The sequence below is a fragment of the Syngnathus floridae genome, chromosome 10, assembly GCF_059516105.1.
Source record: "Syngnathus floridae isolate MCC-2025c chromosome 10, RoL_Sflo_1.0, whole genome shotgun sequence".
Lineage (NCBI taxonomy): Eukaryota > Metazoa > Chordata > Actinopteri > Syngnathiformes > Syngnathidae > Syngnathus > Syngnathus floridae.
Genome location: NC_142422.1, coordinates 10,771,205 through 10,792,388, shown reverse-complemented (window position 1 = coordinate 10,792,388; position 21,184 = coordinate 10,771,205). Strand labels below are relative to the sequence as shown.

The 21,184-nt window shown below is 44.4% G+C and overlaps 1 protein-coding gene across 3 annotated transcripts in view; it reads left to right on the top strand.

Annotated features, from left to right (window-relative positions):
* The first annotated feature begins 2,019 nt into the window (after nt 1–2,019).
* The window catches only part of LOC148392338 (mannosyl-oligosaccharide 1,2-alpha-mannosidase IA), a 68,719-nt gene continuing 49,554 nt past the window's right edge, over nt 2,020–21,184 (top strand). Inside the window, exons 1-2 of one of the 3 annotated variants that reach the window (XM_088386752.1) lie at nt 2,020–2,159; nt 2,260–3,546. In XM_088386752.1, the coding sequence (XP_088242878.1) occupies nt 2,971–3,546 (576 nt within the window). In that variant the 5' untranslated portion in view covers nt 2,020–2,159; nt 2,260–2,970. Of the gene's footprint in view, nt 2,160–2,181; nt 3,547–21,184 lie in introns of those variants that run through there. The other 2 variants (XM_088386751.1, XM_088386753.1) reach the window with 2 other exon arrangements.

The window sequence follows — 21,184 nt, the reverse complement described above, 5'->3', positions numbered from 1 at the left end:
TCTTGAAGTATGCCGAAAAGCAAAGCGACGTGTGTAATCGGCGTGTGGCCTCCAATTGCATTTGTTTAATGGCCTGTTTGCTGTTGCATCCGCTCTCATTTACATGCACCATGGAATCCTTTAATGTATGCCACAAATTGATGCCTTTTTAGCCGAGTTATTTAAAGGACTGTAAACAAGATTTTTCTGCTTCACTGCAATCGTCTTAACTTTTCAAAACGCGTTGTGGGATGCAGTGAGGGCAGTATACAGAGAGTAACTTATACTCACTATCTCATAGAGTACATAAAAATACTTGAGTAGAAGTACAAGTATGATAACAGAAAATAAGTTTTGGAAGTTGCACAAAAATGAGTTGTTTCATGCAGAGGATAAAGAATATATGCTTGTGAGTAATGTTATATTGTCTGTCGACATGTTGATGTAATATTTCTATTAAAATATTCAACGTTAGAAACAATAACTCTAGCATGCTATTCGTTAGTTCGCCTATGACGTTTCCTATAGTGTTAACATCAAGCCAACAAAAAAGGAATATTTAGTACCCAGACTAAAAAAACCACTGATGCACATCCTCAAATTTCATTAAATGGTTTTTAAAACAAACAAAAAGAAGTTGTTGGTACTTACAGGAGCTATAAAGTTCCTGGTTCCCCATGAAAATACGAGAGCAGAATTTCCTTTAACCAGAGTTCCTGTTGTCTAAACACACAGCGACCCTTTTAAAACTCCCGGGATTAAGTTCCTGTACTTTCAAGAGGTCACAAATCTTTGGCACACAGCTCTCTCAACTTCTCTGACTGAAACTTGTTATTTCCAGGAAGTAGCAAGAACTCAACGTGCCTGGAAATACAACTGCAGGCCCTTTCAAGAGACGGCCAAATCTGTAAATAAATAATCATATAAAAATAGATGCAGGTGCCCTCAGGGGGCTTCTCGGTGAAGTAAAACAAGAGTTTTTAGCTGTGTGCCAGCATTTATTTGCATCCTTGTGACCAGCTAAAGGCTGTGTGACTAATAGTATTACACAAATGTGACATAATGAATAATTGTTTCGAGTAAGCAAGTCAGAGTAAGACACTTTCTACTCAATGTGCTCACTTATTCCTTCATTTGTCATATGAGGGGGAGAACAGTCAACTGGGATTCAGCTTAAGTGCATTTTTACATGATTTCCATTGACAATTGCCAGTTCAAACCTGCTCGGATGCTTTGAGCCCAAATGTTTCTCTGAATGTGTTTCATGTACTTTTTTTATAGTTACTGGTAGGATGGATGACTACAGACGTCTTTTGGATTATGGGGAGACGGAGAATGGAACATAAGCAAAAAAAGGCAAGCACTGAAAATAAAGATAGGAAGATAGGAATTATAAATAGAATTCATGGAAAATGCGAGTGTCATTGAGTCTGGGTTTGAATCCTTCCTTGTTTAGGAAGCAAGAAAGAAAGAAAGGAAGGAAAAAAGACAGGTGGGTAAGAAAGGGATAGAAAAAAATATATTTGAAAAGTATTGATGATGGAAGGCAGAGAACCTCGTCCCCTCAGTTTTAGGTTATTTGTTATTTTAATCAGCACGGTAACAAAGTAATGAGAAAGAAAAGGAGAAAAAGCAAGGAAAGTAGGTCAGTGTAAAAGAATCAGGGAAAATTGAGAAAAAATGGAAGTGAAAATGATGGATGGAGGAAGCAATAGATAATAGTGATGATTATAGAGGTTTTAAATAAAAAAAATAAATCGCAAATATAATTTCCTTCGAAATTTAGCAGTGACGGTTTTTTTTCTGCTTGTCCAAACAAGTTTGCTGTGGGAGAAAGGAGGACCACGTCTTTATTCCATGAGTGTCTGCCCTAAACATACGTAGCCTGCTGGGTGAGAGGCTTGCTACTGAGGTCCGGCACATTGTAACTTAAAAAAAAAAAAAAACAACAACATAAATATAACCTATATTTTCGTCACACCAGTTTCCATTTTGTTGCATTTTTATCTTCCAGTAGAAAAGCTGCTTTCTCTAGCGGCGAAGGGATTGTAGATGCTCCGGAATCTGAATCAAAACCATCTCCTCCTCCTCCTCTTCCCCGGCTGTGTTGTGATAAGCTGCCGCGTGAATCCATCAAAGGCATCCGAGCATCCCACTGGATCACCGAGTAAAGAAGAAGGGTGGGTTTCAACCCCCCCACCTCTCTCTCTCTCGCTTTCGCTCTCCCTCTCCTGCTGCACTACCTGAGCTTGTACACTGTGTCTCCTCCACATCCTCCAGGCGGACCTCCTCGGCGGCTGCAACGGCACACACGGCGCGAGAGAGCCGAGCGAGGCGCGGCTGAGGCGGTTACGAGCAGCTGCGTGTCCTCCCCTGCCTGTTCACCCAGGCGTTTGGATATTTTTTCTCTGTTTGTTCATCGAGTCGGATAAGTTGGCGCAGGACATAAAAAAGGCTTTCTCCCGTCCTTTCGTCCGTTTCACACCATCCGGCCATCGGCTCGTCGCTGCGTGTTGACGCCGGAGAAGAAGGGCGAAGAGCGGCGTTGCGAGGAGGAGGCGCCCCCAAAGCTAGTTGCGTGAGCTCGGATGGTAACGCTGGATTCATGTTATCGTGGAGGGATTATCCATCGATGAGGGTTTGTTATTGACAACCCTGCGCGTGTGTGAGCATCATGCATCCACACACAACTTTGTCCACGTCTTCTCTGCATGTGTTTTATTAGAGAAAGAAGAAAGAAAAGCTTGCAGGGTTAAAAAAAACAAAAAACAAAAAAGACACCGGTAGCATGCACCAGAGACGCTGCAGCCCGTCACTAAAGAGAGCCCGGGGTGGCGGGCTTGTGTTGCCAGCTCTTCGCTAAACAAGCTCAAGTGTTGCCTGGAAGCCAGGCCTTGTGCACTGCCAACCAGCTGTGTGGAGGGAAGCAAAAAAAAAAAAAGCATCTGAAAGACTCCCGAACAGAAGAAGAGACAGAAGAAGTTATCCCAGATGGTGTTCCGAAAGTTGCCGGGCGTTTCTGCGTCCGGCATGGGCCTTCGCCTGTCGCAGAAGTTTGTCTTTTTGCTCTTCCTGTCAGGCTTGGTGACCCTTTGCTTCGGGGCGCTCTTCTTCTTGCCAGACTCGGTGAGGCTGAAGCGCATCTTCTTATCCAAGAGTGAGACCCAACCGGCCACGGCGGCGGGTTCAGGCATGGCGGCCGAAAATGATGCCAGTGAGCGCTCCAAGAGTCAACGAGACCAGGAGCACCCGCGAGGGGTGACCTCCGCCAAGGGGGAGAGCGGAGTCGTTGTGATTGCTGGCGGAGCCGGCGGAGGAGGTCTTGCCAGGCTTAAGGGTCTCACCCGTAAGACGCCTCCATCCTACGAGGCCACTGAGGAACGTCTGGCCGGCGGAAAAGCTCAGGAGGACATGACCCTGGGGTCAGACAAAGACTCCTCGCCTGACTCAGGTGCAACGTTTGCCTACAAAAAGTTCCGGAGGTGTCTGCTGAAGCCGCCACTGGGGAGGGACGGCGGCAAACCCGGGGACCCAAAGACAGACAAGCGGCGGGAGAAAGTCAAAGAGGTAAGAGCCGATGTTTTGACTTTTGTTTCTCTTTGCGAGCTGTCATAAGAACAAAACAGATCACATAATTAGTAATTAACATCTCCGTTGAGGCGGAGAACGTCTTTGATTGAATCAGAGGGACACAAAAGACTTGAAGCGATCTGCCGCCGATTCGTGTTGCGGGTCCAATATTGAAGCTGCAAGAGAGATGATAAAAGTCTCCTAATGATCACATAAGGCTGTGCTAATGCCACCAGCCTCCCGAAGATAAAGCATCTCAGATTGCCATTTTTTTTCTTTTTTTTTTAGAGGGGAAACCCATTAAGGTCTTATTTTTAGAAGCAAGTTTGAACTGTTGCCCCAAAATGATCAAAGGTGATGACACTGTGGCAAGAAGACCTCTTTAGCCTTGTGACTTGGATAAAATTTAGATTTGTACACCATGACACCCTCTCCTGCCGCAACACGCCTCTTAGGCCGGCGGGGACAGGGCAGCATGATCACCGAGGTGTCGGCGGATGGCAGCGCTGCCTCTCCTGGTCCCCCCCCCCCCTCGCGTGGGGCGACCTCTCTGTGACTAGCTTCCCCCTTTGCACATAAAATGTCAGCGTGACTTTGCCCGTCAAGCTGAGCTCTGCACAAGTTTTGTGTTTCAGCCGCCGGCTCTGGTCATCTGAGGCTAAAGCTATTTTTCTACTGCTGCGCTTCTGTTGCCAATTTATTTATTAACTATTTTATTTATTTTTTAATGACTAGCCCCTTTACAAAGCCAAACTGCTTGCTGGCACACAAGTTTCTGTGGTATGCAAATCACCACTCAGATTTTCCGTTATCATTCTGCCAAAATATGAACTACTTACTACGAGAGAGATTGCCATTGCTAATTTGTGAACTGTTTTGAGTTCATGTCGACGGCCACATCAAAAAATAGAATTGATCATTAAATCTGATTTCTGCACGTAATTCATTTTTTTACAACAACAATCGATGATGCCAGTAGATCTCCGTTGTGAGCTCCAGTTTCCATGTTGTTTTGAGCACGTTGAACCCTGGCTGGAATTGTTCTTGTTTTCGCTTGGAGTTGCGATATGTCCTATTTTGCCTTTTTCCCCCCAAATGCATCGTGAGAACATAATGGTTCCCAAAAGTCAGGTCCTCTTTCATTTTGACTTATTCATTTTGACTCATCAAATTACTGCTAAGCAACAAAGTATATAGGTACTTGTTTGATGGTCGTGTTAGCTTATCAGCATGTGTAGGTGGAGACTTAGGAGATGGAGAAAAAAGGACAGCCGAGGGTAAACATTTGCCAGTTGTTGAAAGCAAATTTGTACCGTGCAGCCCCGAATGACTTGCACATACACAAATAAACGCTTTCAGGTTGTTGTTGGTTTCTTTGGTTTTTTTTTTTTGCACTGTGCAGATACCAAAAGAACTCAGTTGTAGGAATTCAATATTTTGTATTTATTTATTTGAATATTCATTTTGTATTTATTTAAATAGTTGCTTTTTTTAAAATTTGTTTTTATTTATTTAAATATGTATTTTGTATTTATTTATTTTAAATACTTTTTTAAATATAATGTTTATTTATTTAGATATTTGTTTATTTATTAATTTAGATTTTTGAAATCATCTTTTCGGGGGGGAGGTTAGTCACCGACACGTGAGAGGTAGCAGCTGGTTTAGCTGATGAAGCGCTATCGTTTCCTGAAGCGTTTGTCGTCGGGTGACATTGGGACAGGAAAAGGAAGTACAGTGGTATCAGTTATGGTTTTTTTTTTTTTATTCCTTTTTTGCATATAGAGCATGTTTCACACCCTTCCGGCCCCCCCTGCCTTTGCCATATAGTAACTCATTTCCAAAGATTTTGAGCCCATTGGATCCTGTTTCATTTTGATTTAATGACTGCACAATAAGACTAAAGTAGAACTAAGAAGGGCTAAACTGACCATCGAAGCATATTTAGCCATAAAGTCTTGCTGTCACCTCCTAGTTCTCCTCTTTAGATTGTGTTTTTCTGCTGATAGCTCATAAAAATGCCCGTCAAGGTGAACATTCTCTGATATGAAAAAAAACCCCACATTTGTGTTTTGTTTTTTTCCACTTCATCTTCCACGGATTGCGGTGTTGAAAGCGTTGCGTAACGTAAGCAGCTTGCAGCCTTTTTCCTGGTGACGAGTCCCACTCAACACATTACAGATGTTCTTCCCTTTGTTTCTTCCACACTCCTCCCTCAAACTTTCTTGTTTGAAATCAGGCATCGGTAGTGTTTTTTTTCCCAACTTGCAGCCCCCCCTCATGTTTGCCATTCTAGCCTGAGGGTTTTTTTTTTTTGCGTCATTTCCTTTTTAAAAGAAAAAAAATGAAGAAAGTCTTCCAAGGCATATAGGTGCAGCTCAGATTTCATCACCAAGATTTTCTCCCCCAGCAAGATGCGATGTTGCAATAAGTTCCATGCAAAAGCCAATTTCTCGAGAGGGGGTGTCTCTTGCTGGCATAATGGGGTCATTGTGCATAGACCGCCCCCCCAAACCCCCACCACCCAAAGTGTCTGAACACTCGCCATCGGGCTCTAAAACAACACGTTTGATTGCGTTCCAGCCTTTGGGCTAAGATGAAGCCAAATTTTTTTTTATCAGGATTTTTCTTTCCTTTTCTTTACACTTTGTGACGAGAGGACTATCAGGCCGTAGCAGCATGCTCAAGCGGGGCCAAGAACCCAAGAGAAAAGTCGAAAGTCAGCATTAAAGTGTTCTCAATAAACAACAACAGTGATCAAAAGGTGAAAAACGTAAAAAACACACTCCTTGAGAGTTTCAGCATGCTCGAGGACTGCCAAGAATTCATAAAAAAAAGTCCAACACTGTCTCTTGTGCATTCTTCAAAAAAAATAAAAAAAATCAATGTCAACCGGATTAAAAAGGAAAAGCCACAGAAAAAGAAAAACAACCCGCCAACAGGGGAAAGCATCCGACTTGAGCTTGTCCTAGAACCCAAGCGACAACGTAGCCTCGAGGGTTTCTTCCTCCATTGTGGGTCAAAAGCTTAACAATGTTGTGGTCAGATGTCACAACACAGTCGTCATTCAGACGGATGAGATCCTACCAGGGTCACGCGCAGCCTAGAAGAGGTAAATGACACAAAAAGTGAAGGTGAAAGCCCAAAAGCTTAATTAGCTAGAGCATGTGTAGCTAATAATGAGCCTAGGCTAGCTAATAACGCGTCTCGTGAGCCACCCGAGCATCCGATAGGATCGATGGCCAACAGCAGTCTGCGCGCTCTCATTAATCGCGTTTAAAGACCTCGGGACAGCGACCAAACGCGTCCTTTTTTTGGCCGTCCGACCTTGAAGGAAGAGCTCTTTAATGAACGCCCGCTGCCGTCATTTGATTAACCGCCTAATTGCTGTAATAATGAGCAAATACACATACACCCGGCAATGACTGAAACCTCCTTTGTAAGCATTCGGATAATTAACGGCTATTTGCTTGCCGGTGCTGAAAACGGTGGAGAAGAAAGGCTCATTTGGCAATGTGGTTTGGTTTTGGGGTATTAGCAATATCATTGCGGTTAGCAATAGCATTGCGGTCTGATGTCCTGATGCTGTCTGTTCTAGTAGCATGACCTTGGCAGAATGCCCGAGCCCCGCCTAGAACTCGAGAAAGTCCAGCAACCACATTAATTGTTCGATTTAGTCTTTTTGTTTAGTTCCTGATCCTCCTCCATTGTAGGTCGAATCACATGCCCGAGCAAGGCCTAGAGACAAGTACAGAGCGGACATTCTTAAGAAAAAAACACCACAAGAACTCCAGGCCCGATTCTAGAAGTGAAAAGACACAGCGAGCCAGGCTAGCCCGCCCCCCATGGCCCCTCCCCCTTAGGCCGACTTGCCCGTGTTGTTTTCTGACCAATTAGGCGGCCATAAAAGCAGAGCAGCGCCCACCCGCCGGCTTGGGGGGCTCGCATACTGTGCTGCTTGCTTGCATCTAGGCCAACCTCTTCCTCCACGCTCTCTTTTGTTGGGGGGGGGGTGCGGAAAGTGAAAATCTGTATTTTTTGATAAGATCCACTGAGGGGGAAAATAAAGGACACCCAAAATGTACACTTCCAACCTGGAGGTTGCGCAATCTCTCTCACATCTACTCTGCGTTTAGTGTGATCCATATCAGAGTCATGCAAATCATCCAATTAGACAATTTACACATTAAGCCGGGTCATCCGTCTCGCCGTTAAATTGGAGCCGTGGTCAAGAGAGAACACTTCCTCGGATCTCGCCGGTCAGGTGGGCCAGCCGCTGTGCTGTAATGAGCTCGTTCCGACTCACCTGAGCTTCTTCTGATGACCTGTAGCTCAGACCTAGTGCAGAGCGGTTAACTCATTCACAGCCGTTGACGGCTGTAGAAGTCAAAATCAATTTTAACTTGGCTGACAGTGAATGAGTTAAAAGAGGCAGTTGTTAACTCAAACAAAGGCTCTTTTTACCATTTCTGTCTGTGAAATGTAAAGAATTTGATTTGTGCTTGTTGGACAAAAGGTCACATTTGTTCTTCGTGAGTTGGAGGCAGAGAGATGGATCGCCATTATTGACGAGTTGGCTGTGCGCCCGCAGTCCCCGAGGCATCGGCTATCGATAGGTTTGGTCTGCCTGGTAACCGATGGCGGGTCCCGACCGGTCGGTAGCAGCGGCGACTGGAAGAGTAGCTACTTTGGCTAATTAGCTTTTCTCTCTCGACAGTGACGCATGTGAAGGGAGAGGAGATATAATGTCACGCAATGATTCAGCTTTTCGGTACGCCGGCCTCGATGTTCTCCATTACGGTTGCAGTCGACGTGCTCTGAAAAGCTGATTACAGCAGAATGGGGAGGCGGTAACAGATGTGTGCAATTAAATGTGAACGCTTGTGTCAGTGTGCATGCATGTTGTTTACCTACCAAGCGGGACTTTAGGACTTTAGACCATCTGCTGACTGGAGTCAATGAAACCTTTTTCAGGGGATATTAAATGTACACGACCCTGTTTAAGAATTTTTCTACTTTCAATGTGAGCATGAGAAGATCTGCAGGAATTTCTTGCCAGTGCTCGTTGCATCCTAAATGTGATGAGAATTTATGGGGTTTAACTTGCAAGATGGAAGGCTATAATTGATTTGAATTAGATACCCAAGTTACAGAAGTAGAAGAAGAGAAGCAAAAGTCATGATGAAGAGAATGAAAGAATGTAAGATGCAGGAATTTCTAGCACGTACTGTACTGGCTACAATAACAACAATCGCCCCATGAAAAAGTTTTCCTAGCATGGCTATGTCTACATTTTTTCTATGGAAATCATTCATTGTATCTTGTTTAGGTTCAGTTTCGAGTCTATCTGTATTCTGGGTTGCCCTGGCAACAGCCCTTCACACACATTCAGTGGGTCCAAGCAGAATGTGGCGGCCAGACTGGGATGCGCTTTGGAAGCGGCATGTTGGCATTGAATTTGAATGGCGATTGCTGTCCCTGGGCCAAGTCGGCCGTCACTGGTGCTGGCCCGCCCAGCCGATGGCAGCTCGTCTATATCAAGAGCCCTCACTCGCCTTCCAAAACACTCGGCTCTCGTTTGTTTTGGTGGGGAGCAACTTGTTTTTTTTTTTTTTCTGATTTCTTAGCTCCCTTTGGCTCACGACACTCATTTGTGTGGAAAGTAACAACACAGACCTTGCTGCTGGGCAAACAGCATAGATGAAAACCTCCATCACTGCAAGATGAAAGGAAGTTTTTTAGTACAAACATTCTCCCAAATGTTCACATTAGACCAAGACGGTGAAATAAAATAATGAATTGAAACATGCTCACTTAATCTGGAAACTCAATTCACAACATTAGTAACTCACTCTAATTGATTGACAAGACTAAAACTGGCAAGAGATGTTGCAGGAATTTCTGGCATGTAATGGCTCTGTCCAGCATGTGACAACAATCTCTTGTATTCATAAATTTTTCCATTTTTAAGAAAAAAAATCAATTGAGCCTAAAATGTGAACATGATGGTGTTTTATTGTTCTTGGTCAAATGAAAAAGCAAAAACCAGAAAAAGTACTTTGTACATCACACTCCTTCTGGAGTCTCACAAGATTTTCTGAAATGTCACGTGTACTGCCGGTTCTGCGCTAAGCAGCGCTAACCTTTCCGTGTGTGACAGTGTGTTGCATTGTTGGCTCCGCACTTCTCAACCTTCCGTGGTGGCCTTATGGTGATTCCTACAGGGGATTTTTAATGCCAGATAAACTTGGAGTAGGCTAAAACAAGGCCGCTGCCCGCCCCACAGACAGCAGCGTAAAGGTCACATGATTAACCCCGTTCAGACAAGATGAGCATGAAATTGCCTTCGATGATTCAACACTTGCGCGTGTGCTGAGGTTCCGCTTTTGAATTCTAAGTGAACATTTTGTTGGATATTTCCTTTTATTAAAAAAAAAAAACAACAAAAAAAGTCCGCATGGCTTGACATTTCAAAGTTTGGCATTCTCATATGACTCCGTGTCTGGTTGTTGCCGCACGGTTGAGGGCTTACCTCAGTCAAGGCAAACAAGCGCACATCTTTGTAGATAGCATTTTCTTGCTGTGACAACAATCTCCTGTGTTCGTACTCTTCGAAAACAAGTTTGAGTGGCAAGCAAAAGATTTTCAGAACGAAGGAAAGGGGTAAGGGAAGCTTAAAAGAGCTTGGAAGAATATGCAGGAATTTATGGCGAGTAATGGTTCTCTTGTACACAACAATCTCTTGTGTGCTTGACATGAACAGACAATGAAAGACAGAAGCATTTTCTGACAAAGAAAAGCCTTCAAGGCATTTAAGTTCGGCATCAGTATGGCCACGTCCCACATGTGACAACAATCTCCCCAAATCACTTACTCTCACGTTTAGAGCCCGGAGTAGGTAAACGTTTCCTGCATCCTGTGACTCCAGGACTTTACACAAAATAAATGAGCTCTGTGCTTTTTTTAGACAAAGGCTTCAAGTAAAGGAGTAAATTAAAAGGAGGATCTATTTCACTGGGTGTGTGAATCACACTGAGCGAGCGGCTCTATGGGGAGCCTGAATTGAGAACCTAGAGCTGAATACGATATGGATATTATTTTATAGTGTCTTACTCTTTTGTACCAGCAGAATTTGATTCGTGACAAGTCCCCCATATATTTTTTTTGCCACTGTACAACTAATAACGATGTAGTCTGACCTATTAGAATTCCTAGCCACATGACTAATACATGCTGGCTGAATGATATTGACATGAATTCTAGATGCAAGTATTTTTTTTTTTTTTTTTTTGGACAAATTGACTCGTGCTGTGGATAAATCGTGACCCCGGTGTTCACATGAGTTGAAGTTATCTCGGAGGGTGGTCGCCCGCTGAAAAAGCTCCCCGACATCATGGCTGACATGAATAATTCATGAGCGGGCGACACGATGGAGGGAGTGTATATGCTCCTCTCCAATCCAATTGCACACGTCTCGCTGTGGATTTCACATCACTGCCATGTCGTTTCTATCAGACCCCCCACCCCAACCTCCGCCCCCCGAGTCTGTCCTTCTCCATATCGCTCTCTTGCCTCGCCGCTTTCATCCGCCCCGCATCTTGTTCTGTTCGCACTCACCAGAGCGCATTGGAGAGAAAAAAAAAACGCAAAGGAGGGAGACGGATCGTTTTCTTTCATGTCGGTCCAACTCGGCGTCATCCCGCCCCGGACGAAAGTGAGCTGACCTGGCGAGGATGAGCCGCTAGGATTGCAGATTCGAAGCCTACGCTGACTCACTGACATTGTAATCTAGACTTTCATCATCATCAGCTTCTCGCCTGTGCAACACGTCCAGTTGAAACGTAGCCAAGACAAGCTACGCAAATTTCGTCTTGAGTCTTGTCTGCTATCTATATAATATACAGAAATACACATTATTACTTTTTTAATTTTTTTTTACTGAGTTTTAAATCAGAGACGCTGCTAACATCTGCAGAAGAAGATGATGACGTTAATGTAAACAACAGGAGTGTCGTGATTAGGATGTAAAAATACTTCTGGCAGTGTGCATGTTGGTGCAGGTAAAAAACAAACAAACGCAAGTTGGTCCCCGCCTGCACAAGTGCACATATGCTGAAGGTGTATTTTTAGTGTGACGAGAGTCACCTCAAAGTGTCGAGATTAGGACCGTGCTGCAGGGAAAGAGGGTCATCTTGTAGCTGCGTCGGTAGTGGGAGGCAGGAACAAAGACATATGGGACATAAACAAGACTGTTACCGTGGCAACCGCAGCTCGAAATGTGTCCTTGACAATGAGAGTTTTATATGCAGATGAACCGGGATGGCGGTTTAGTCGTTATCCAACAAAGAAGTGAGGATGCAATTTTTGGAAAGCTGAATGATTTCGCCTATCGTACGTATCGGGAATCGTATCAAATCGTCTTTTATGCGAGATGTACACCTGATATAATCGGTTTGACTTCACTGATGTTTTGCTGTTTGAATTTCATTCACTTGGATAGGTTGAGCGTTGGAGAGCTTTTACATGCTGTTGTATGTTAATCAACATGACAAAAGCTACAGCCGTAACTTGAATCGTAATCCGACTGAATCAAACTCCAATTACATTTTAAAATCGTTTGATCATATTGTACTCTGTTATGTTTTAGAAATGTAAAATGAGCTTTCTGTCCGACTGAAATGAAGCGGAAGGATTTTTTTTACAAATTTCTGTCTTTTCCTTTTGAAAATTGCAATGCCGATTTGAATTCGATTAATTGCTCAGCCATAAACGTCACCTGTGTGCATCCATGATTTGTCAAACAAGGAAAAAAACATCACTATTGGTGCTTGTCATTCGACAGCCGACTCATCAAACAACCCCGAGACGCAGGATGTGGGATTCACTTTCTCATATCTAGAGGCAGGAAACAGGAAGTTGAGTCAGCATCATCAGTGCTCTTTATCGGGGTCAAAGTTCACCTCGCAGCCGTTCCCATCCAAAACAAAAACAATACAGGGGATCAAGAGTTTACCGCCGCCCGGTATTGACGCCACCAAAGTGTCCACTCAGCACTTCTCCGTGGTTTGCCCCCCTCTCCCCCACCGTCCCCTCCGGCCTTCTTTTATTGGACTACACACAGAAAGCGACGGAGATTTATGAGTCATGTGCCGGCACGGAGAAACATTCTGCGTTCTTTAGCTAAAGGCGACCTGTAAATCACCGCTCCTTAACTTTGTAATCGTTCATCACTCCAATCTCTTTCTCTCTTCCGGGTTCTGTCCGTCTTTTTTGTCCACCTCGTAATCCCAATGCTTATTTTGAGGGGGGGTGTCGAGTTGAAAATGTGCTAGAGATCAGCCTTGATAACCTTGCACGTTTAATAGAGTTCCAGTTGCTCTTTGTACAACAGATTGTGTCCACTCTCCACTTTAAGCCGTCTCGTAAAGTGATAAGAAAGTTCCATCAACACAATATAGCGCGCCGTTCAGGAGGTTATCACCTTCGCCAGGGGGCCTTCTGTTACTTGGCAGGATTGCAAAAACTTTTTGAATTGTTGGTGGCGTAACTCTGCCAAGATTAGTTTTTTTTTCTTTTTAATTCTACATGATCTGAGCTACCAAACCAACAACTGATGCTAGTAAAGGTGCTCAAGTTTTTTTATATAGCGGAGGAGGGTCAGACATTTTTTTTATCATCTTGAGCCCTACTTTGAGCCCAAAGTGCAGTCTAACTGCGTATGAACAGTTTGAAATGCACGTTTGCGCCGTTGTGGGTGTGGAGGCAGCCGATTTGATTCTTGGCCAATCGAAGCAACTCACATTTTTGACCATCTACTGTAATAATGTGAGTTTTGATACGAAGCAAAATAAATGCAGGAAAAGTAGGACACAATTGGTGTAGCTTTTTTACCGGTGAGTCGTTTAAAGAAAATGTCTGTTTTTTTTCTCTGTGGGCAGTACAGACTGCTCATATAGCGAGCGCAGGAAGGCATGAAAAGACACGTCTGCTTGGGCTTGTTTGATTGCGGCGCGTTTTCTTGAGTCAGCGCTGCAAGACATGCTTCACCCTTTCAGCACAGGAAAGACCATGACTCAGCAACACGCACACACTGAAAGACAAGGAACCTGATTTGATCTGATCACCATCCGGTTCCTACTTTTAAGTCATTTCGGGGGCAAATTTTTCCACAGCGCAGATAGAAATGTGGCAGCGTAAATCAATGAGGCAATTTTTCTTCCCTGTGGTCGAGCTGACACTTAGGTTATTTACTCCGGGGGGGGGGACGCAGCGGTGTGCTGATTGTTGGTCGATAGATTACCTAATCCCTCCCTGAAATGTGACCACTTTGCCAACTTCACTTTTGTTCTTCAAGGACAGTGAAAACGCTTGATTACCTCCACCATGCATGATGATGCAAAAACGATACAAACTAAATGTTGTAGAATGGTGGACACTGTCCACTGGACAGTCCCCCCCTTTCCAAGAAATGGTCTCATCCTTATCGAGTATTGAGCATATTCCCGTAAATTTCCCGACTTCACAGAATGTCCTGACCCTTGCTGTCAAACTTATCGTTATGTCAACTGTCCTCTCATCTTTGGACGTTCATTGGCAAGAGTTCAAGCGCCCGTCCGTCAGCCTTTCCAACCTCCCGCCGGATGATTTGGTAACTGAGGCTGTCAGCGCAGTTCACGCTGGCTTGCCTGCCACACCCACGCCAAAGCATCGTTGTCATCTTTCGTTACGATTACGCCGGCCAGCAAAGTGCTCCATTTGCTTCCCGGCCGGTATGACTGACAGTCAGGACGGGGATAAGGAAGTTGAGTAGCGCCTCTAAATTGGCTAATGGATGCTCTCAGGCCTTTTTTTCAAATGGAATGGTGGACGGCTGGCTCATGAGCTGAGGTGGATGACCAGATGTTGTGTGCGTGCAGCCAGATGCTCCGACACAAACTCTGCTATTATTTCTGGCCTCTGCGCTAAAACGGCTTGTTTTCCACAGTGGTAATCACGGCAGTGTACCAAAATGTCTTTGCCAAGAAACGCTGAAATCGATTGATTTGGTTAAAGAGTCCTTTACGATTTTTTTTACTGAGCTGATTGAGCAGACCTTTGCTCTAAAACATGTCAGAAAATGCAGATTTGATAAGATGGTATGAGAGGATTTTCTTATTTTTGGAAGGGTAAATGCTTGCGTTCTCTCACCGCAACGACATTTAAGGCTTGTTGAATTCACCTTGAAATTATTTGCCTGCAAATCTCGCTAAAATGCTAGCACGGTGTTGCGTAATTATCAAGGTTAGATTAATTAGGGCTGGGTTTTTTTTGGTTTTGACTTTTGTTTTTTTCAATTCAGTTAGATTAAATCCGTTTTATTTGTATATTTTGATTTCCCTCAATTTTGTTGTTTTAGTTCAAATTTAATTAGTATTAGCCGGTTAGCGTAAAAGGGGCTGCGACTCTAGTTGGTGTTTACGGCAGACGCCTGTTCTGCTTGTTTATGCCTCCAGCCGTCTGACATCTTATCAGCCGTCTGAACCCTTTTGATAAAGTCCGTTGTCTTCTCATTTGTGGCCAAAACGCGACATTTGGATAGACATGGGCGGAAGGATAAGACAAGCTGTTAAAACAGTCCAGTCTCTGCCAGAGGAAAGATAAACACCAGGCACAGACTGGTCGAGATGACGAGACGGGTCCGTCGCCTGCTTTGTGTCCTGGCGGAGATGTCGCCCAGCGACGCAAATGCGCTCGTTACGATCCGACACCGTTTTCTCGTCTGCGCCTGTCAGCGTCCAATGGGCACAGCAGACAAAGATGCTCTTTGTTTTACTGTCTGATCCGAGAGAAGCTGAGAGGGGGTATGAAGGGGGCGGGGGGGTGCTTACATATGCAAACAAAAAAAGCTGAGCCGCCTCAGCATGGGCCTGACACTGCAAGCCACATATTAGAGCAACGGGCCCTGGGAAATATCACGACACGTAGAAAGAAGGGTTGGAGTGATCATTCCACGGGGATGACATCATAGCTGCTTTTGTTGCTGAGACCCCCTAGCGAGCAACAATTAGCTTGAGCTCTTTTCTTGTTGTGGTTGCATGTCAGCCAATCAGATGGCGCTAGCAGGCTTAAGCCCCCTGTGAAGTCCAATCCAACATTTTCTGGCTTCGAAGGTGATATCAATTCTGCGTGAAAGGTACAACTTTTTTTCAAAACAAACATCATCTGAGTACTCAACTTGACGATGTCACAAGTTCACATTGACACTTGGCGTATACATGGAATACATTTGAAATAGTGTGAAATCATGTTTCTGCCTCCAAGCTGCTTGTTTGTGCACTAATCAAAAAGTGGATGCTTCTCTCCAGGGCGGGAGGATTTTAAACAATTTTCCTCGGCATGTGTGCAAAATCACCAGTTAGGCCCGAAATCCGATAAGCCGACGTTGCTCCTTTTTGGGTGTTTTAAAATGGAACGCTTCGTAATTAAGGGGTTGGATGCTGGATGTTTGTGCGACATGAATATTGATGAGCGTGGAAAATAACACGGGCGGCAGCTCATTTATTCAAGCGTCATGGCAATTCATTAAAACGGGCTTTCAATGGAGGGGGGGGCGCTCGTCGAGTGAAACACTTCATGGAGGAGGCTTATTTCTTTTTTTTTTTTTTAGACAGACTGCTTGTCATGAGCACGCCAACGTAGCTCAATCGCGGGGTTAAAAGAAACGGGTCGGCGCCCTTGAAATTCCCACTGTGCTCAGCGCCGACTCGCTCGCTCTTCATTTTGTGTCACGCCTTTGATTCCGGTGTGTGCTCATCAGAAGTGCCTGAAAGTGAAGAACATTTCGACGCTTTTGCACAGGAAATGATGGAAGTTATCCGTTAGAGAGTTAAACCGTCGGCCATCTTAGGACATTGACTGCACAGCCGATGTTTAAAGTACTATTTGAAAGGTCACTTTTGTTATCAAATGTCAAATTATTTGCCCATCTGAGACACATAAACACCAAATTGTTGCATTTTTTGCCATCCCCCCAAAAAAATCTATTCATTGATATTATTCACACAGTTGTATTCAAGTTGGGGTTCTTTAGAGCGGCTCATTGTTGGCATCGAGTGCATGCGCGTCACGCAGAGTCTGCTGGTAGAACAAGGAGAGGGCGGAAATGACTAACACAAGTTCCCACCTGACATCTCACATGTGGACCAAGGCTCTGGGCTGGCACTTTAGAGCGCCTCATTGTCACGCATGGGAAACTCCCGTGACAGCCCGGTGGGATATATCGCAGCCTCCGGAGGCTTTACCCAGATATATTTTAGTGCCTGAAACATGTAGTTGTGTGTAGACAATCCATAAAAAAAAATCTCGACGGAGTAGCTTCGTTTTATTCTGGGTCGTAGCACTGGCGTTTGATTGACAGTTGAGCACTCACAGCCTTTGAGAAAGGAGGGCAGCTTGATTTTGTTATGATTTTTAAAATTTCATTTTCTACACCTGGCTACTGGGTTCTTAACCGAAATCTGTGTGATTTGGTCAAATTTAGAAGACTTGTATTTTCACTTTACACAGAGGTTTGGATTTAGCGGTTAAGGGGTGAAAGTTTAAAGTATCAGGCCTCAAGGAGCATTAATGGCTTGGGGTGGATGTTGGAAGCTGAATTAACACAAATTGCCCTGAAACAAAACAAACCGATAGCGTTCAGCTCGTGCTACCTTCTCCGCATACGACCTGCCCTCTCAAGGCTGAGCGCTCGCCACAATTAATGGCTGTAATTCCCGTAAGGCCCCTCTTACAACATAAAGCATGACAAACGACAGAAGGCCTTCCCTTTCATGACGTCGCCTCTAATCAAGCATGTTGACTGATAAGAAAAGTGTCACGGCGAGCTCGCTTATTGACAGCCTGAACTGCGCACATCAAGCGTCGGCGCTATCACATTTGGCCGACAAACGGCAGATGCCATCGATCGCTGCACTTTTGACCGACTCCGTGGCGGCGGGCGGTTGAGGAAATTAGCCGACACATGGCCAAGGCGATAGCGATTGGTTGCCGTGTGATGCGCTTATTTGCATGCAAAATGCGGAGCATGTATAATTCCGACAACTGATTAATCAACCGATTAATTCCATAGATATATAATTAAGTCAACGTTTTTTTGCTCCCTTCACGCTTACAAAAAACCCCGATATGAATATCGAGCAGAACATTTGACTGTGTACTGTTAGAATTTGTTTGACATTACAACAGAGAGATAAAACATTTTGAGTGGTGTGGTGGATTGGCGTGATGAATCTTTTTATTTCGACTTTTGTTGTAATGTGTAACTTTGCAGAGCCAGATAATTGGCTCATGTATTTTATGATTTTTTCAAGCAGTTTTTAAATGTTTATCAGTAGTTTCTGAATTGTTTGGATTTGTAATAAATAAATAAAAATAAATTGTGAACCCCCTTAGATAGCCATGGCCACCCCATGCCCCCCTTCAAGAATATAAGTCTAGCTTCGGCAGTAGCTAACAAATTAACAGCCTTTCTTGGCTTCCTTTCTGCTTTTTTGTTTTTTTCCTCCTAAGCTTAATTAATCAAATATTGGAGCAAAGTGGAACCAGGGGTTGGGGAATGGTGGGTAGAAAAGATGGTTCCAATAATCTCAAAGTTCAATTTATGCCTCAAGATGTGGCGTATTAAGGAAAATAGAAGACGAGGCAGAGGAGTTCCAGACATTGACATTTGGCTAATCTTTGGCCTCTTTTGTTGTCGTTAAGCTTTCTCTCTCGCTCTGACGTGAACAATTTCAAGCCGCAAGCTGTGATGAAGCAGGCCTGGGCTGCCAATCGCTGCCTTTTTATTTGAATGATTATCCGATGCTGATGCAATGCTTTATCCATATTACGAGACACCGGCAAAACATTTTGGCGTTTAGCTGTCGAGGCCTTTTGCATAGAACTCGTTTCTTCCTCACTTTCTTGAAATTCTACAAATTATGATTCATTGGTGTTAAGAACAGCATATAAAAACTATTTCCAACAAGTGTTGAATGCATGTCACCAGCAGAATAAATGCTCCCATTTTGGGCAGTTTTTTATCTCAGCAATGATTCATAATCCTGCCTAATTGCGCCTAATCGACCACACGCGGTTAACTCGACAGAGGCTATGTGTGACCGTCTTGAGGCCACCGACTTAATGCGACACTCTTTCTATAATATTGCTCTTCTTTTAGCCTAAGCCGCCGTCGCTATCCCGCGTTAATATTTAATCGTGCAAAAGCATCCGAGAGAAGGAAGGCGCAAGATTTACATATTTGCATTGATATTCAATTCCCCAGGAGGCAATCTGGCTTCCTTCTTGACCGAATTGTGTAATGTCTCAAAAGGATCATAGTATGTGGGATGCCCCTTGGGTCATGGCGCAGCACACTATTATTATTATTATTATTTGTGAATGAATGAATCAGCTTTTTAGAAGCGAATTCAAGGGATCCTATTTAAACTAGTAGAGAATTTGTGTGTGTGTGTGCGTGCGTGTGTGTGCGTGCGTGTGTGTGTGTGTGTGTGTGTGTGTGTGTGTGTGTGTGTGTGTGTGTGCGTGCGTGCGTGCGTGTGAACCACTTCATTCTGTCCTCAAAACCCCTCAAGGATCTCAAGCTGCGTTGGAGTTCATCCTCAACAAGCAGAGTTCATCTCTTTTGTGAGAACCATCGTTATTATCATAGAGTGGTTCCAATGTTTTGCAAAGATACTGTGCAGTTAGCCTAGCTTAGCATGACCAGCCGGAAACAGCTAGCCTTGGGTAGGATTTGTTGAGCATGAAATGGTTTCAGAAGCACAAATTGAGACCGAAACGTTCCTCGTAAATGTCAGTCGTATTTCATTTTTTGCGATGTTGCTGAGAAGGGCATGAAGCTCCATCAATTGTTCGAACAGCTGAGCTAAAACATCAACTTTCCGTGGAGACTGCTTCCACTGTCTTTCAAAGTTGATGTCAGATCATGCAAGGACACCAGTGCTTCAATTTCACCTCGGCCGAAAGATTGTTCACCGTCATCACGACTACAACTGAAAGGGTCGATCCGTTGTATCGTCTTTTTGCTAGCGCTTATCTTGATCTGCATCAAGGGAGAGATGAGAAAGCGCCATTTAATAACAAAGAAAGTCGAAACTTGTCTGATGCTCGGGCTCCACCAGAGGGACCTCGAAGCAGACGTTGGGCCCTCCGGCATGTCCTAAATCTTCCCTCAGGCTAGAGCCATACCCACAACAACCCGAAGCAGCAGAGGTCTGCCATAAATAGATGCGGCGTCTTCAGCAAGCGCAACTAAACTCGTTTTTAATTATCCCGTGCGCTGATCCCGAAATTTCCATCGGTGCAACAACAATTTGCCGGCATGCCGTGTTTATTCCCAACAGTAACCTCTGCTACGTTTTTAGCTTGGATTAACTTGCCAGCAGGTTATGCTTCATAGTCACTGGCAATATACAATGCCGTGTAAAAGCCTCGGGAAGGGTTGCTTTCATGACCGTAGCAGGATTACGTGCGGGCCAAGGACCCCATAAATCCTGTAGTGAGGACACAGGAACTTATTTTCCTCGTTTGTGGGTATCACTGGTCCTCTTGAATTAAAACAGTAGCATCAGTTCTAACATGGAGAAGGCTTGTTGATGTTTTGGGGCTATTGACACTTAACAGAAGTGTCAAGGGCACCCCAAAGATATGCTTGATTTTTATTTATTTGTTAATTATTCCGTGTGGGAGTTATTTCCGGGAGAATTGTTGTCTAGCTAAATGTTAGGGAGTATCTAAAATTAATCGACTGATTCATACATTTCCTGGTTCATCTTTTAACTATTGGTCTTGATGGAGCGTCGTCTCAGAATTGGACCTGGCTTATCTTTAACCCAAACCCACGTGATGAACCGTAAAACAGTTAAGGTAGCAGCACCTTCCACCGGCCTCCCCGGCACACGACTATCGGTATCAAGTGTCGGTCTCAACTCAAGTCCTCCTTACCGAGGCGGAGCTGACCCAAGACACATTCGCACCCTCACGTTGTGCGACTCCCTCCGCCATAAAGAGCCCTCGGACTCAGGTAGTCTATTTCATTGATGGATACGGTATTGACTTTACGGCCTCTTGCTCCGTGTGCACGGGAGCCGACACGGTTGGTTTCCCGCGTTCGGACGGAGTTAGCCGAGGCAGATGGATGGCAGCGAAGCTCCATAACTCTCATTTGGTGTCCGCTCCCCTGGATGTTTTATGGCCGCCGGGCTGATGGGATGTCGAGCTTTGGACGTGGGTTGTCCGCCCCTTCAAAATCCCACATTCACGTTTAATGCGTCACCCGAGGATGAAGAGCAGCTGGGTAAATATAATGTTTCCCGCTCTCAAAAATTGGAATTAGATGGAATCAAACTTTAATGACGCCCCGGAGCAGTTTGGGTGATGCTAACTGGTGGAGGCGGAACATTTGCTTATTTTGATGTTGTTTTTTTGGACAAGTTCCTGGGATCACAGCCCTGTCTCTTTCCGAGGGCTTTCTGTCTGTTTCAACAAGAATCCTATTTATTTTTTATGATCCCAAGTGTTCTTCTATAGCACTGGTGTCAAATCGGAGATCCCAACTGACACGTCGTTGCATGACCCAAGAGATTCTAAAAATAAG